Source organism: Etheostoma spectabile, chromosome 20 (assembly GCF_008692095.1).
Source record: "Etheostoma spectabile isolate EspeVRDwgs_2016 chromosome 20, UIUC_Espe_1.0, whole genome shotgun sequence".
Taxonomy (NCBI): Eukaryota; Metazoa; Chordata; class Actinopteri; order Perciformes; family Percidae; genus Etheostoma; species Etheostoma spectabile.
Window position 1 is genome coordinate 5,156,631 of NC_045752.1, and position 16,517 is coordinate 5,173,147.

At 42.8% G+C, this 16,517-nt stretch overlaps 2 protein-coding genes across 2 annotated transcripts; one reads left to right on the plus strand and one right to left on the minus strand.

Annotated features, from left to right (window-relative positions):
- Positions 1 to 1,353: 1,353 nt before the first annotated feature.
- On the plus strand, positions 1,354 to 4,133 carry LOC116669664 (myristoylated alanine-rich C-kinase substrate). The gene is made up of 2 exons (XM_032499617.1): positions 1,354 to 1,754; positions 2,790 to 4,133. The coding sequence occupies exons 1-2, from the start codon at positions 1,659 to 1,661 to the stop codon at positions 3,363 to 3,365; spliced, it is 672 nt and encodes a 223-aa protein (XP_032355508.1). The 5' UTR covers positions 1,354 to 1,658; the 3' UTR covers positions 3,366 to 4,133.
- Positions 4,134 to 8,877: 4,744 nt separating this feature from the next.
- Positions 8,878 to 13,948, minus strand: LOC116669654 (collagen alpha-1(X) chain). Its single transcript, XM_032499591.1, has 3 exons — positions 13,853 to 13,948; positions 13,333 to 13,478; positions 8,878 to 11,353 (listed from the first exon to the last, which is right to left on the minus strand). Exons 2-3 carry the CDS (start codon positions 13,460 to 13,462, stop codon positions 9,519 to 9,521), a joined length of 1,965 nt encoding a protein of 654 aa, XP_032355482.1. The 5' UTR covers positions 13,463 to 13,478; positions 13,853 to 13,948; the 3' UTR covers positions 8,878 to 9,518.
- Between the last annotated feature and the right edge of the window lie 2,569 nt (positions 13,949 to 16,517).

Sequence of the window (16,517 nt, forward strand, 5' to 3'; positions counted from 1 at the left end):
ACACACACACACACACACACACACACACACACACACACACACACAATCTAGGATCCTGACGCCACACAGTATCTTCCTGACAGGTGAAGTTATTATGTCTGAATGTCTGGGCTGCACGGTGGTGTTAAGACCGCTTCATGACCTTCTGGCTTTGTCCCCCCTGTTTACATATTCATGGCATCTCACCATAATAATTACAGCTTTGCATGTAATCAGAATATCACAACAATGAGCGTGGCCCAGTTAGCCTGAAGAAGGGAGGGTGGGTGAAAGAAGTCACCCTAATCCTCAAACTGGTGTCTGCTCTGTTTTGAACTCACTCTCACCCTACTTCTCCATAACCGGGAGTCATGATCGCTAAAGCCCTCGACGAGCAGCCTTTTCCTTGGAGCCATTTTGGACTGGTAACCATGGAGATGTGGGTCATGCAGAGGGATGGCAGAGAGGGGAGACTTGTGGCTGGTGGTGGAGTCAGAGCACTGCAAGCTGCTGGAGCTGAGAGGGCCACAAACTCTCATTATATCTGGGTCACTGGGATGCTCCAGCTGCAGCAAGCAGACAAGACCCTATTATGCAAGAAGAGCAATGAGAGAAGTAGTGGGTAGCGTTGTCAGCTTATAGTTACAGGAGACGTCTGTTTACGGAGTGAGGCATATGTCAGGAGGGTGATATAACACCAGACCAGCTGGGCAGTTCTTTCTCAGCTCAGCTGTCCAGAACGTGCTGTTGTTTTGGCACTCGCATATCAATTTTACAGTCCATACAAGGCCATTTGTTGCAGCTCTGTACATCCAGAAATAACTCGAAATTACGTTAAAAATGTGAGCGATGTTTTACAATCCACACAAAATATTAAATAATTTGGTAGGCTATATTGTATATGTTATTGCATGTTGTACCGTGCATTATTGTAGGCCTTTTAAAAAAAAAAAAGCTCTTGTAGATGATGTCATATTATAGAACTGAAAGACATTTGAAAATATTTCCCAGTGGAGACAATCGATATTTCTAAATTGAGCGTCAACCTACCTGTTAAAACACATCTCGGCCCTTTTTGTTTATTTTAGTAAGGGCTTATCAAATATTTCTGGGACATTCCCTCCTTGGAATCAGCGTCTAGTTAAATATGCAAGACAATGTTAAGCTCTATACAATCTCAGTTGTGGTTTCAGTCAAATAAAATCATCGTTTCTGCACTCTAATACTGGAATAAAACAAGTTATTGGCCATGTTGTTGTGTCTCTGCTATTGTCCACGGCCTCCACTCCACGATACCCCCTCCCCCCCCCTCACTCATTGGATTTCGGACTTGTGATTGGTGGAGACGGGTTGGCTATGTCGTCATAGCCTCATTGCCCATTCATCGGTGGATTTGGGCGTTGTACTCCGCATCTAATTTGCGGCTGGGCCAATTTCTCCGTTTACAAACTCCGCTCGAGAAAAAAACAATTGTAAGAATCCGCGTTTCTTTTTTGCGTCTTTGCCACAGTTTTACGAGGTCTCACGCGTCCCTTCGTGGTCATTTTGGTCTCGGCCTGATTCATCGGCTACGGTTGGAAAAGGAGGTGTCGGCGCTTGACTTAAATTTTTTTGGGAAGGCAGCTTTCGGTCTTTGTTCATTCATTTGATCGGTTGGGTTCCTTTGTTGCACCAGAAGCATGGGAGCACAAATTTCCAAAACCGCTGGAAAAGAGGAAGCTGCGGTCGAAAAGCCAGCAGAAGGTGCAGCTGTTGCGGCCAAGACAAACGGACAGGTAAGGGTCCATTTTAGTTATTGGAAGTCTTAATTGCTCAAGCGGTATTCGTCTCGTTTTAGCAATGTGTTGCGTCAATGGCGTGCTCCATGTTCCCTGCAGCTCATCCCCACGCTCACCGGCATTCAGGGAAAGTGGCCACATGTATCCATTTTCCCCGGCGTGTGCATTGTCACAATTGTATCTTTTCAAAAAAATGTTTGTTTTTGTTTTACAACGCAACATTGTTTATAATGGATGCATTTTTATTTTGAAGTGCTTTAATTTGATATTGGTGTATTTTAATCTTTTTGAATATGAATATCAGGCAGCACAACTAATCTGCTTGATGTTTAATTTATCAAACCATTCAACAAATTGGCATTTTTGATTTTATTAATATACATTATTTTGAGGCTTTAGCTTCCTTTTTAAATTTTGCGGCTGTTTCTAATTCCTTTGGTGGAAATGTGTGTTGCGGGGGTTTGTGGCCACTCTCAGTGGCATGGCCATTTTAAAAAAAAAGATACCACGCCTTTGTTGCCAGATTTCAAGAAAGGAGCCACGTTTTCGTTGAAACGCAACCCAAAAAATCAACCAATTATTTTAAAAAAGCCCAGTGTGTGATGAGGGCAGTGTATTAAAATTAAAATAACATTGTTTCACTGCACAGGTAATCAAAAGAAGGGGGAAAAAATCCCCAAATTCCCATGTTGTATCCATTGGCTCCACACTGAATGGCACCTAGCGGATCCCAGTGGTACTGTGGTCTAACATACTAGCCTACCTCTGAAAGCCACATATCTGTCGTCACTCTCCTAGTAACAGATGTTGCTGCAGTTTTAGGGCAATTTTCCTACTGGTTACCACTAGTCATGGCATTTGATTAAATTCCTCAGTACGCCTTATTTAGCGGGAGGTAGTCTTTGGACACACACATGTTCATATGTTGTCTAGTGTCAGATGCATGATTACAGATCAACAAAGTCTAAACTGCTTTTCAGTTAAACACCATTGTAATTTGCATGTTCAAGAATTACTACTTTTTTTTTTCAGGAGAATGGCCACGCCAAGACCAACGGGGATGCCTCTCCAGCTGCAGAGGAGGCCAACAAAGCAGATGTTCAAGCCAACGGCAGCACTCCCACTGAGGAGGTGCCAAAAGAAGAAGGCGAGAAAGTAGAGGTTGTTGAGGCCAATGGCGAGAAGGAGCCCGCCGCCACAAACGGAGAGGCTTCTGCCAAGGCGGAGGAAGGCACCCCATCCAGCAGCGAGGACGCCAAGCAGAAGAAGAAGCGTTTCTCCTTCAAGAAACCCTCCTTTAAGCTCAGCGGCTTCTCGTTTAAGAAGACCAAGAAAGAGTCTGAGGAGGCAGTAGAGGAGGGAGAAGGAGCTGCTGCGGAACCGGCCGAGGGAGAGAAGGCGGCATCAGAGGAAGCAGCAGCCGCTGAGGAGGCCAAACCAGCTGAGGCTGCTGAGGAGGGAGCCAAGGAGGCTGAAGCTGAGGAGCCAAAGGCTGATGAAGGGGCCAAGGCAGAAGAACCACCAGCAGCAGCAGCAGAGGAGAAACCCGCTGAAGCTTCACCTACTGAACCAGAGACTGCAGCCAGTCCAGAGGCAACGGCTGAGTAATCCTGCTGAACCAGACACCGGAATGAAGGAGGCGACGGAGCCCGTCTGAAGAAATGCGAGGACTTGTCTAAAACCAGGGATTTGTTTTGTTCATTTTTTTTTTTTTTTTTTTTTTTTTTTTTTTTTTTTTTTTTTTTTTGGTGTTTGTTTACTATTCTGCAACCATCTCATCCTTAATGACTGCAAGGTCCTTGGCAGTGATGGGCAGGAGGTGTACTGGAGAGTGTGCCGCTTCCTCGCTGCTCATTGGTGCTTGCATGTGTGACATTGGGCGAGTGTGACAGTGCGAATGTTTGTGTGAATGTTTTTTTTTTTTTTTCTCTCTAACATGAAACCATGACGGTGTTGACACGTTGCTGAAGTATTTGGTGCTGGGCAATTGGATGTAGCAGCTAAAGCTGTGTCTGCAAGATTTGACACATTGTGATATTTAAAGGGAAATACCTAAACCAAGTCTTAAATGTTGTCTTTGCAGTGCACAGTTGTTTACAACTCTTAAACTCGACGCTCCTGTGGACACAACCATTCCTGATTGAGGTAGAATTAGTTAACTGTCAAAAATGCTATGTGCTCATCACTTCCCCTTAGATTCCACCATTTCAAAACTCTGTAGTAATGCACATTGTATAGACTTTGATATTACTGGTTTTATGACTGAGATGTACCTAAATGACTGAAGTTTTTAACAGATTACCCATTGTAAATGAAGTTTTTCTTGTTTTTCACCATTTGTAAGATTGAATAAAATTGGGAGATGTTTTAAGCAAATTTTGCTTCAAGCTGTGATGACTACTTAAAATCTACACTAGGAAGCACACATATTCAAGGTTTTTGGAGCAATCTTTAAACCGGGTCCTTTGTTGTATAAAATAAGGCTTCACTTTATTCAAAGTGGAATGTAACATTGCCCACAAATTTCACTGAAGAATAAAGGAATAAAGTGGCACATTGAGCTCATTTATTTATAATGTTTAGCATTAAATACCAATCTGTTAAACCAGGTTGTGTGACTTAGATCAGCTACTGGAGGAAAGAATGCACACATCAAGTCTTTGCTTTACAGCCCCCTCATGTGGTGCATTGTAGGAAGAATTATAGGGGAAGTCTCCATCACTGCATTGCAATTTAAAATCCATTGGGAATCTCTTACTATAATTAAGATGGCACAACATCTCACATTTGGAGGAAAACCCATCAATTGGAGCACAGTTAAATTCTTCAGCAGGTTGTCATGTTAATCACCGCAAAAGAAAGCATTCTACACATCCTCTAACATGGAAAAAGGTAACTTTTTGCAGAGTAAATACATTTAGACAAAAACAAATTGCATTCCAATCATGTTACGTCATTGAATCAAAGCAGAAGCAATGACACCGCAGTCGGGATGTGATCAGCACAAGCATCAGTCTTTCTCTAATCCAGCCTAATTGGCAAAGAGAAATTGAGATGTGCTCTGTGCCCCGCAGTATTTTTTAGGAAATGACTGATTTACTTGTGGAACAGCAACAACATCATTATGTGATGGGATTTGGGGTAAGGTTTTAGCTGCTGGCTTTGCACCATAAATTATAGTGTTTTTAAAACAAAAAATGTCAACGTCTAGATTTTAAGTATCTACAACAAACAACTGCAGCACATACCTAACTGATGCCCGCGCTAACCATCGACATGTTGGGATTCCTTCTACCAAAACCTATAAAAACACCATGATTTTTTAAGAGTAGACGATTGCTGAAAACGTCTCCAGGGTGTTTTTGGTCACCCACATTTGCACCCATGCTCATTTTCAAACCCTCTATTTCCTTAGCACCAAGTTTACCCAATGTACTGCAGCTTTGACAACCGCAAGAAGGGTGTGTTTTACAAATAATATTTCTATTTCTGCTTCCTGGTCTGTGTCCATATTGGTCTGGATTTGCTGCCCATTTTGGCCCTCAGTGTGCCTCACATGCAGTAAATCAGTAAATCTTCCTCAAAGTGTCTTCAGGTTCTTTCCTTTGTTAGCTTCTTCCTAAATAAATGGATATACATGGGCTACAAATAAATAAGGACAGCAGGTGAGCCTGCTGAAAAACTAAAATATATCTTTGAGTGCAACTGATAATTTTGGAGTGTGGCTTGTGGAGACAACCCGAGGCAGTGCTCCATCTGTGCTCCTGTCTGTTCCACCTCATGCACCAACCGCAACCCGTCTGTGAATGGCGGTCCCGTCAGATGGCAATCCCCGGCGGTTTTCTTCAACTAGATTCCTCTCTCTTCTGTCCCTCGGGGCCCCTCACCTAACCTCCGCCTCGCTCTCTCTCTCCCAGGGAAGATCAAACAGCCGCTGCCCTGCCACAGTACCATCCCTGTCCACCATCCCACATGTTAACTATTTTCAGCACACCCATATTCAGACTTGCACGACAGAGTAGCATTTTGTAAACTTTGGCTCCTAAGCAGGCAACCAGTGGCCATCATGTGGGGAGAAGTTCATACATACTACTCATATTAGCAGCATACACACATTTCACATGTGATTTATAGCACACAACAGTATAATGTAGTTAGTGTTTAATCCTGTACGTAATTTGTTCCAGAACTTACGTTGTCACTCTTCTTTGAGATATATGGTTACAACCTGGGTTTCCACTACATATACAAACTAGATATGAATTCTATATATACGATATATAATGTGGTCGTGCCATAACGACTGCGCCTCAGCACCTTGGGCTGGTCCCCTGGCTTGCTTCGCGCCCTCACGCCGCGGCCGGGGTTTAGGGGTGCAGCAGTTTGTCTCCCGGGCCCCTGTCTCCCGCGCGCTCCCCTGTGCCTGGCACTGCATGCAGGGAGGGTGTCGGGGGCATGTTTGACACACTAAGTTACGACAAAATAAAATCTAACGGCTCGCCATGACCGTGGGTTGGTGTCCGGGGTCGTGCGCGCTGCCCAGTTTGGAAACTCGTCAGACAGGGCACAAACCAAATGTTGTAAATGAGGTGTTTATATAAAGGTGCAAAAAATCCAAACCATCATGGCCCTGTGTGAAAAAGTGATTGCCCCCCTTGTTAAACAACTATAACTGTGGTTGTCCACACCTGAGTTCAATTTCTCTAGCCACACCCAGGCCTGACTATTGCCACACCTGTTCCAATCAAGGCATCACTTAAATAGGAGCGCTTGACACAGTAGGTCCACCAGAAGATCCTTAAAAGCACACATCATGCCGAGACCCAAAGAAATTCAGGAACAATTGAGAAAGAAAGTAATTGAGATCTATCAGTCTGGAAAGGGTTATAAAGCCATTTCCAAAGCTTTGGGAATCCAGCGACCACAGTGAGAGCCATTATCCACAAATGGCGAAGACATGGAACATGGTGAACCTTCCCGGAGTGGCCGGCCGCCCTACATTACCCCAAGACGCAGCGCAACTCATCCAAGAGGTCACAAAAGACCCACACAACGTCCAAAGAACTGCAGGCCTCACTTGCCTCAGTTAAGGTCAGCGTTCATGCCCCCACATCAGGCAAAGACTGGGCAAAAATGGCCTGCATGGCAGGTTCCAGGAGAAAACCACTGCTGAGCAAAAAGAACATCAAAGCTCGTCTCAATTCTCCACACCATTCTTGATGATCCCCAAGACTTTTGGGACAACATCTGTGACCGATGAGACAAAAGTGAACTCTCTTGGAAGGTGTGTGTCCAAGTATATCTGCGTAGAAGGAACACTGCATTTCATAAAAGAACATTATACCACAGTAAAATATGGTGGTGGTAGGTGATGGTCTGGGGCTGTTTTGCTGCTTCAGGACCTGGAAGACTTGCCGGATAAAAGGACTATGAATTCTGCTGTCTACCAAGAGATCCTGAAGGAATGTCCGACCACTGTTGTGTACTCAAGCTGAAACAACTTGGGTTCTGCAGCAGGACAATGATCCTAACACACCACGCAAGTCCACCACCGAATGGCTGAAGAAAAACAAAACAAGACTTTGGAGTGTCCTAGCCAAAGTCCTGACCTGAATCCTATTGAGATGTTGTGGTATGACCTTAAAAAGGCCGTTCATGTCGAAAACCCTAAGTAACTGAATTAGGACAATTCTGCAAAGATGAGTGGCCAAAATTCCTCCAGACGCTGTAAAAGCTCATTGCACGTTTATCGCAAACGCTTGGTTGCAGTTGTTGCTGCTAAGGTGGTCCAACCAGTTATTAGGTTTAGGGGGCAATCACTTTCTCACACAGGGCCATGATGGTTTGGATTTTTTTTCACCTTTTAATAAACACCTTCATTTCAAATTGCATTTTGTGTTTACTTGTGTTGTCCTTGACTATTGTTTAATTGGTTTGATGTCCGAAACACTTAAGTGTACAAACATGCAAAGGAACAGGAATGAGGAAGGGGGCAAACACTTTTTCACACCACTGTGTATAGATATATATATATATATATATATGCTTAAAGCAGCTTACTTTTTTGCCTGGAAATTGAAAATCCTCTTTCCAACAAGTGCTCCCTTAAGATCAAAGGCCTTTCAGAAGCTGTGTTTTCTTGGAACCTTTGTACAATAAATTAAAAATGATAAATAAAAACTGTTTTATATACATGTACATTTTTCAAAATAAAATTGGATGTTTGTTGCTATTGACGCCCAGAATGAAGTAGAGTGAGTGTGTCGACCAAATAGAGAATTTCTATAGATCTCCAACTGTAGCAGTAATAGTCTATGGGATCTACAATATATGGGTCCTATAGTTAATTATACAGCATTATACATCCATGGATGTAACCCAGTGCCATTGCTGATGTAGTATTGTAAGGTGTACACCCAGGGCACATTGAGCATGAATGTACAGTTTTGATTGCATTTAGACATATTTTATGTAATTATTGACAGGGAAATGTACAGAAAGGGATGTTAGGATAAAGGCAGCTTGATCAGCAAATAGATAACCAGAACGTGATACATGTGCATGTTCTTGTAATACATCCATGGTGTGCGTAGGCAGAGCTACTGGTTTTTCAGGCAGCCTTGGATGTGTAAATGAGTGTGATTTGGCCTCCTGATGTCTCATAACAGACAAGAAATACATTGGAGATGATACAACTAACTTTTTGGAAAGAGCCTTATTGAACAAAATTTGAACCGTTTTTTTTAATTTGTGTTAGTTACAGTGATTGGTTTTGTTTTTTCTGATTGCCAACAATTTCAATAGTCAAAGGTATTGTCTTATGTGTGATTTCAATACCTAGAACTAGACTGGTCATCAGAGGGATGAGATTGCACAATCATTATCACACAAGGAAACCAGGCAACCGAAAATACTTACATGAACACAGTCATACTATATAAAAGTGGAGTGACTTTTCAGACAGAATATTTAGTGTGTGATTCATAAATTAAGAGCCAATAGTCTTTGTATTGTTTTATATATAACCTTCAAGGACACACTGTAATTTGTATATAGGATATTTAGTAAAATGTTTGAATAAAAAAAGGAGAAAGAAAAGAAGTGCTTCTGACATAAAACATTTGTTTAGACATCTTTTATTTTGGTCATAATGCTTTACATGACATAATGCATGTTCAGGGATATACCGATGTTGCTGGTAGTTTGTGTTTGCATGTCAGTATTCTAGTGACTTATTTCATCATAACGGTCAATTTGACCATTACCATTTCACAATATTCAAGTCACATACAAGGATAACAGTTACAACATGTTGCACAGAAAGTATTTGTGTACTTTGACTTAACAAGATTATTGGTCACCCAGAAAAAAACAAGCAGGTACAAAAAAAACAACAGACAAACACTAAATTAAGAACCACCAGTTGAACTCATTATTAAAGTAATAGAGTGGAAAAAGAAAAAGTCAGGACACAACACAGTTATAACATCTCAATTTCACATGCTGTCTGTCTCCATTTCAAAAGCTCACTGGTGGATTGCTTCCCCCATCCCTGATCACCTGTTTTCATAAATTAGTTTTCCTTCTTCTTAGCACCTATTTCTTGTAGTTTCAAGTTGAGATGCTACTATTCTTCAAAAAAAAAAAGGGCAAACTACCTGTCTGCTTGGTTGAGGAAAAAATGAACAGGGAGTTTACTTTAGTTTGAGAAATAGATTGCAAATTTAGTTGGTTGACTTTTGGGAACTACTGTATCATTGATCACGTTGAAGCAATGAGGAACCCGGAGAAAGAGCAGTGGACATTCTCAGCGGCAAAGACCCCATTTGCCTCATCGTCGGGGATCTGGACGTAGACTGTGTCCTGCTCATCGAGCAAGAGGACAGCACTACCGGACATCTGGTCCAGGAAGCCCTTGCTATACTCATCATAAGTGAACATAACAGGCTGGCCGTTCTTATACAGAGCCACCAGGGCATGAGCTCCATTAACATGGATGCTGTAGGAGAAATAGTAAACTCCAGGAACATGGCAAGTGAAAATGCCAGATTCAGGGTCATAGTGATTCTCAGCATTGTAAACGATGTGGTCAAACTTAATTGGGCTGCCAGCAGCAGGGTATGGGGTGGTCAGAGATGCAGTGAAAGCAGACATGGGGGACTTGACCATAACCTCACCCATTCCCATGCCTTTCTCAAACACAACCTCACCAGGAGGACCAGGGGGACCAGCAGGGCCAGCTGGGCCCATCGGTCCATCAGCACCATCCTGACCGGGTGCACCAGGGGGACCCTGAGGTCCGGGGATACCCTTAGCAGCCAAACCAGCAGGGCCGGAAGGACCAGGGAGACCTGGGTGTCCCTTAAGGCCGGGAGCACCTGCGGGACCTGGAGACCCAGCAGGTCCTCTGGGACCTGGAGCACCATCAGAACCAGAAGCACCTGGCTCACCTGCACGGCCCGGATGACCTTTGGGTCCAGCAGGGCCTGGAATACCTGGGGCACCTGGGGTACCTGGGGCACCTGTATGACCTTTGTCACCTGTGGGCCCAGTTGCTCCTCTGGGCCCAGGAGGACCAGCTGCACCTGGATAACCCTGCTTGCCTGCGAAACCCTGTGCTCCCTGATCTCCCTTGTTTCCCTTAGGTCCTTGAGCTCCAGTTGCACCTGTGTCACCTTTAGAGCCAGCAACACCGGGCTCACCAGGAAATCCTGTTGCACCCTGAGGTCCAGCAGGACCAGTGGGGCCAGTTGGGCCAGTAGCACCGGTATATCCTGTTGGACCTTGCTCACCCTTTGCGCCTGTAGCACCTGGGCTACCTGTATTCCCCCTCTCTCCCTTCTCTCCATTTGCACCTGGCTTTCCATATCCGGGGACTCCAGGGGCACCAGTGGCTCCAGCAGGTCCCTGATGGCCTTTAGGGCCAGCTGATCCAGGTAGACCTGGGGCACCGTTCTCACCTGGTTTACCTGGCATACCTACACCTGGGGCACCAGTGTGTCCCTTAGGTCCCTGTGGTCCCATAGGACCTTGGGCTCCATCCCTACCTGGGCTACCTGACTTTCCTGGCTCACCGTCCGAACCTGGTTTTCCTGGCTTTCCAACTCCAGGCTCACCTGGTTGTCCAGGTGCGCCCACAGGTCCTTGTGGTCCTGTCTCACCCTGAGGTCCCTGATATCCCACCCCTCTATCACCCTTAGCACCTGGCAGACCAGGTATACCTGGATGTCCTTTCAGACCAGGCTCTCCTCTAGGTCCCATTGATCCAGGAAGACCTGAAGGTCCAGGCTTGCCAGAAGCAGAGAGGCCAGCGGGTCCAGGGCTTCCAGCGGATCCAGGGACTCCCCTTGGTCCCTGAGGGCCAGTGGCTCCAGTGTCTCCCTTGGCACCAGGTGCTCCATCGCTACCAGGTTTGCCAGGTCCCCCTGGGGATCCAGGTTTGCCAGCAATGGAGCGTCCAGGAGCTCCGGGAGGTCCAGGAGGTCCTTGGGGTCCAGGCAGACCTACGGCGTCCTCACCTGGGGAGCCGGGAGGGCCAGCAGGTCCCTCAGGGCCAGGCTCACCTGGAGCACCAGGCTCACCTGCCACTGACACCACTGTGACAAGCAAAACAGAGTCCAGCATCAGTACCACCACAACAAGAACCTAAAAGTACTTAAATCATTACAACTACTCAGAGTTACAGAGTGGACTAATCTAAATAGTTTTAGTATGTTTTAAAACCTCTTATTCAGTTTTTGTATGACAATGTTATTGAAATGTTTGTACTTCAAATTCATACAGTACAACGAAATCTTAAAAATACAGGGTCTATTATCTCCAGTGCCTCTAATTACATCCAATTGAAGTGATAGAATGTACAAGAACGTTGATGAACTGCACAGCTGTCAAAGCTCAGTATTACTACGAATGGTAGTATCTTGTTGATGAGAAATGTGGTTGTTTATCAGTTAAAATGTGAGATGATTAACACAAGGAAAAATGCTCACATGAATGTTGCTCTCATTCGTTACTCTTGTGTCTTTCACAAAGATAAAAATGGTAGATGCATTATAAAAAAATGTATTGATTGGTCAAAATTCATTGATAATTGATTCCTGGAGGTGGTACAAGTTTGATCCCCAGGAACTAATCTTGTAGTTTTGAAGTTTGACTGCATTGTGCTGATTCACTGGCACAGTTAAAAAAAATCCTTTGCAAAACTTGCAAATCCTTTAAAATAAAGAAAGTAATTTGTCCCTGCTTTTCTTTTCTTTCTTTTTTTTTTAAATTTGTTTTAAATAATATGATTAATAGCATGTTTTATACTTTGCAGATCAAATAGCTTTAAGAGACAGTTTGGGACTTGTTTGTCAAACAGTAGATCTATATGAGAAGGAGCATTTTTTTATTTGCTGCCTTAATGTGGTCACATGTGTTTGAGTATAAAAGGCTCGCTCCTTGGCCCAATTTGGATAAAGCCAAACAGATGTTTCTACTTCTGTGTGAAGCAGGCACACCCAAAAACCACACTGCTGGGTGACTGGACTGTAATTGTCAGTGTCAAACTAAAAATAATTCACTAATAGCTACTTTCCCAAATAAAAATAGTATGTTGATTCACACAAAAAGCAACATTTCATATTTTGTATTGCATTTTAGCAAACACTTAAGATCACACCATAATTAACCATTTGAAAGTGCAGCATATATCTGAATATACTAGAAACGAGGATATTTTTCTTTTTTGGGGAATGGGGGATATTTAAAAAAAGCAAACTTAACTTGTGTTTGAAACAAACTGAAATGTGAATTGACTAGCATGATCGTCTTAAAAGCAAACAAACGGGCAACATTTACAGTTAAAAAGACTAAAATGAAACACACAAATGTATTGAAAACACCATTCTCACAACTTTATGCTCCAGAAAACACAAGTGATTCCTCTGAATTTCTGCTCATGCAATGGACTCATGCTCATGCAATGGCAGTCTAAAAAAGTATTCAAATTGTGTCTATCATGTTAACCATCATGATCACAAAATTACAAAGTCCCCAAATCCTTTTAATTAAAAACAATGTTGCTAATGTGATTGCCTTGGCTGAATAAAAGAACCAATAAATTAAACTACAAACAATTGGGGAAAAAACACTTTAGTTAGGTGCATGTTTTAAATCCTATAAATTTGAGAAAAAGAAAACTACTAAGCTCTGCACTGAGTAAATAATCTTTGTTATTCAAATCACAGATCTAAATGTGATTGGAGACACATGCACTCTGTTGCAGCCAATCAGAGCACAAGGCAGTTCCAGAGCAAGGTGGAGTTTAGTTTTCAGAGTAAAGTGCAGCTGGCTGTGGCCAGCATCCATCTGGCTGCTTATGGTGCTCCACTTTGCCACAACAATGATGCTAGTTAGCAAGCTGAAGATTCAAAGGTAAGGCAACATTGTCACGAAAATGCTGCTTAGGTAGAAATCCTCTTTAAAGAAAATCTGACAACTTTTGTGAGGACAGACTAAACTAAAACCGGAGAAGTGCCAGCATGTTCTATTGTAAAAACAATTGTATAGAGAGCAGGAGGCTGTGTTTTCTTACCATGGCTCTTCACAGAGTAGGGCTCGTACTGAGGGGCGGCCTTCACCACTTTCTTCACCACATACCCCTTCCCATGGGCTGCTGCCAGGGCCACCATGAGGAGGAAGATGCATGCTACTCGTAGGTCCATCTTGTCAAAGTCAAATCTGCAAGGGGACAAAATGAGACAGTCAGGACAAACACTCTTAAGGTACAAAGTGTCAGCAAACTTTTTTTCTCTAAGTGTCTCTATCCAAAAAACTCTCTCGGATAAGTGTACAGGCTGAGCATCTTTACTGAAACTCAACAGATAGCAAACAAGATAGAATAAATTAGAGTAACTGTGTGAATATTTTTAATTTTTGATTGAGCTATCCTTTAGGACTCTTTGAATGTCACACAGGAGGCTCCAAGAGAGCCAAAATCTGCCACCCTTTCCCAGCCTGCCATATGAACAACTCAAGGCCTAGACAAAGCCTAAATGATCAATGCACTCATTCAGAGATAGAGCTGTTTAGAAAGAAAGAGAAAACATACATACCAGGTCCAGAGGGGTAAAACCAATCTCCTCAGCACCAGTGAGCTCCTGGTACTGCTGTATATCCTTAGGGTAGGAGCACAACTGAGGATATGCTGCCTTACAGTACAATGATGTGGGTATTTATACCATATCTACCCCTCGCATCATTAAAAAAAATAAAAAACCCCCCATCATGTAAGTACCTCCCTCCTCAGAGCTAGGCTGTAATTAGCAGACAGATCTGCCCAAAGCGGGCATGTCACATCAGGGTGCCTCCATGTCTTGAATATCCAGACACATGATTATCACTTATTTCAGTCTTCTTCTGAACTACAAAATAATCATGTACAAAGCTAAAATAAACAAATACAAAGAACACAAACAAGTTTTGCCGATGGAATAAACTTCATCTGTGATACCTTTGCATTTTCGTTTTCTTGATTCACTTTTATTACCAGTTTTTCAGCAACATTTTTTTTGTAATGCTCAGGACATGTTTGTATTTCTGAATGCTCATAAGACCCCCTGTATAAATATGACAACGTCTGAAAATAGTGAAAACACATCTATAAAAAACATCAGATTTGCAGTGGCACCTGTGTTGTTTCACAAAGCTTGCATTGAGGATGTACAGTACCAGACACATCTGCAAATATACAGTTTGTCCAGCTGGCTGGCAGAGACTCGCCTTTACCTTTCCTGACTGCCTGGGCACCTCTACGCCTGCCATGATAAGATAAACAAGGGAAATGGTGGGGGGAAAACTGTCCAGAGTGCCATGGAAGGCAATAGAGATTTGAATTGCTTCAGAGATGTAAAGCAAATAATGATGTTTAGTCCTGATGTATCATAAGGTATTCACGTATTTTGTTTTTCATATATTTTAGTTAAGTACACTTCCTGGGTATTATTAGGTCAGCTTATCATTGTGGCTAATGGAGGACAAAGTGGCCTTGATTTCAGTCTCTATTTAAGGATGAACACTTGTGCCACCCTCAAAACAACTAATAAAACTATATAAGGAGCAGCCGGAAAATACAGCTTATTTCTGTGCCGTCTTGTGAATGCAACCCAGAGTGACCTCATATGCAGTATGCATGTTTGGACACCAGAGGGCAGGTTTTGCTGTTGCACAGCACCTCTCCAGGACCGAGCTGCTGCTGCTGCTGCTGCTGCATAGAAGGGGCCATGCCCCTGTGGTTACTTGTTATTTTTGGTTCCCTGAGTGCATATACATCATCAGAGGTTTCAGGCCTATTCCTACAATTACAGCTAGTTTCTGTCATGATGTTGTATTTCCTCAATCAGCGCTATCCTCCCGTATTATCCTCCCTCACCCTCCACCTTGCCTTGCTTGCTGTGAGATCCTCCAACTATAATTTCTCAATTTCAGCCTGGCCACATAGGAAATGCATACACCCCAATAATCACATGTTCTCAAACACACAAGTAGCTATACACGTTGTGTAGGTTCCTCTGTATCCCATCCTGGAATCTTACACATCATAGGACCATTTATGGCACATGCTCTTCCTGTGTTCTTATAATGTATATACATATTGCTGACAACATGTATATATTTGCAGAAAGGATGATGCCTGATTGAGTCCTTCACCAAGTTTCTATATGTGGCGTCTATACAACACATGATTGTGACAGGCGTCTTTCACCAGGGGTATAATTAAAGATTCTAACACATGGGGCTTGTTTGAACTTTTTTTTTTTTTTGTAAATTAGACTGAATTATCTGCAATTTTCCAAAGTGCTACCTTCACTGGCTTATAGCACTTAATCATGTCTGGCAAGCATTGTTGAAGTTTGTTCTTCCTGTCATATAAAACATAATCTAATTTGTGATCTTCATTTCCAAATGTTTGAAATTCTGTTCGTGACCGAGACAGGAGCGACGGCTCACAGCAAAGGTGCAGACTAACTACCTGATGTTGTGTGATGACAGAGGAATGTCAAATTACATGCGCACGCGACACATGCAACTCAAGCAACCTCACGTTTGTGCCAATGTCGTGAATGCAAGGCATCTTCTTAAACTTTGATTGCACGTTTACCAGCGGAGCAGAATCCTGTTTAAACTTTTGAAGTACTCAGCAGTTTCATATTTTGATTGATTTGCTTGTGGCTGCCATGTGTTTCCAGTTTTGATATCTTTTATTTATACTATATTATTTTAAATTCTCATTATGCTTGCGCTCCAAGAAGAGGCCTAGTTGTGCCAGTTGTTTTCAAATTTAGCTGAAATGACAGAGCAAGAGAGGGTGGAGTTAGGATTTTATAGGTTCAGACAATTTCTTGTTTGTTTATGTTTTTCAAAAATGGCTAGAACACTGCAGAATGGGTTCTCCGTTTTTAGTCTGACCTTCTGAAAATAATGAGTCATCTCTTTATACATAAAATGTAACAATAACCTGCATGTTAGCCTAGGAAAAGACAGAAACATTCATGCTGAACCAGAGTATACTTTGGCTTGAGGAAGAGTTGAATTACCAGTGTAATTTGGATGTTGTTTATAACCTTGCAGCATCTTTTTTATTTTTTAAACAAGCCACTGCATTCATTTCAAAGGACACTGTGTCCTTGTGCTTATAGTGGCAACATTGAAGGCTACAAAAGTGCATGGCAGATCTCTCTCTCTCTCTCTCTGCTCAGCTCATTACAGTATGGCAGCAGC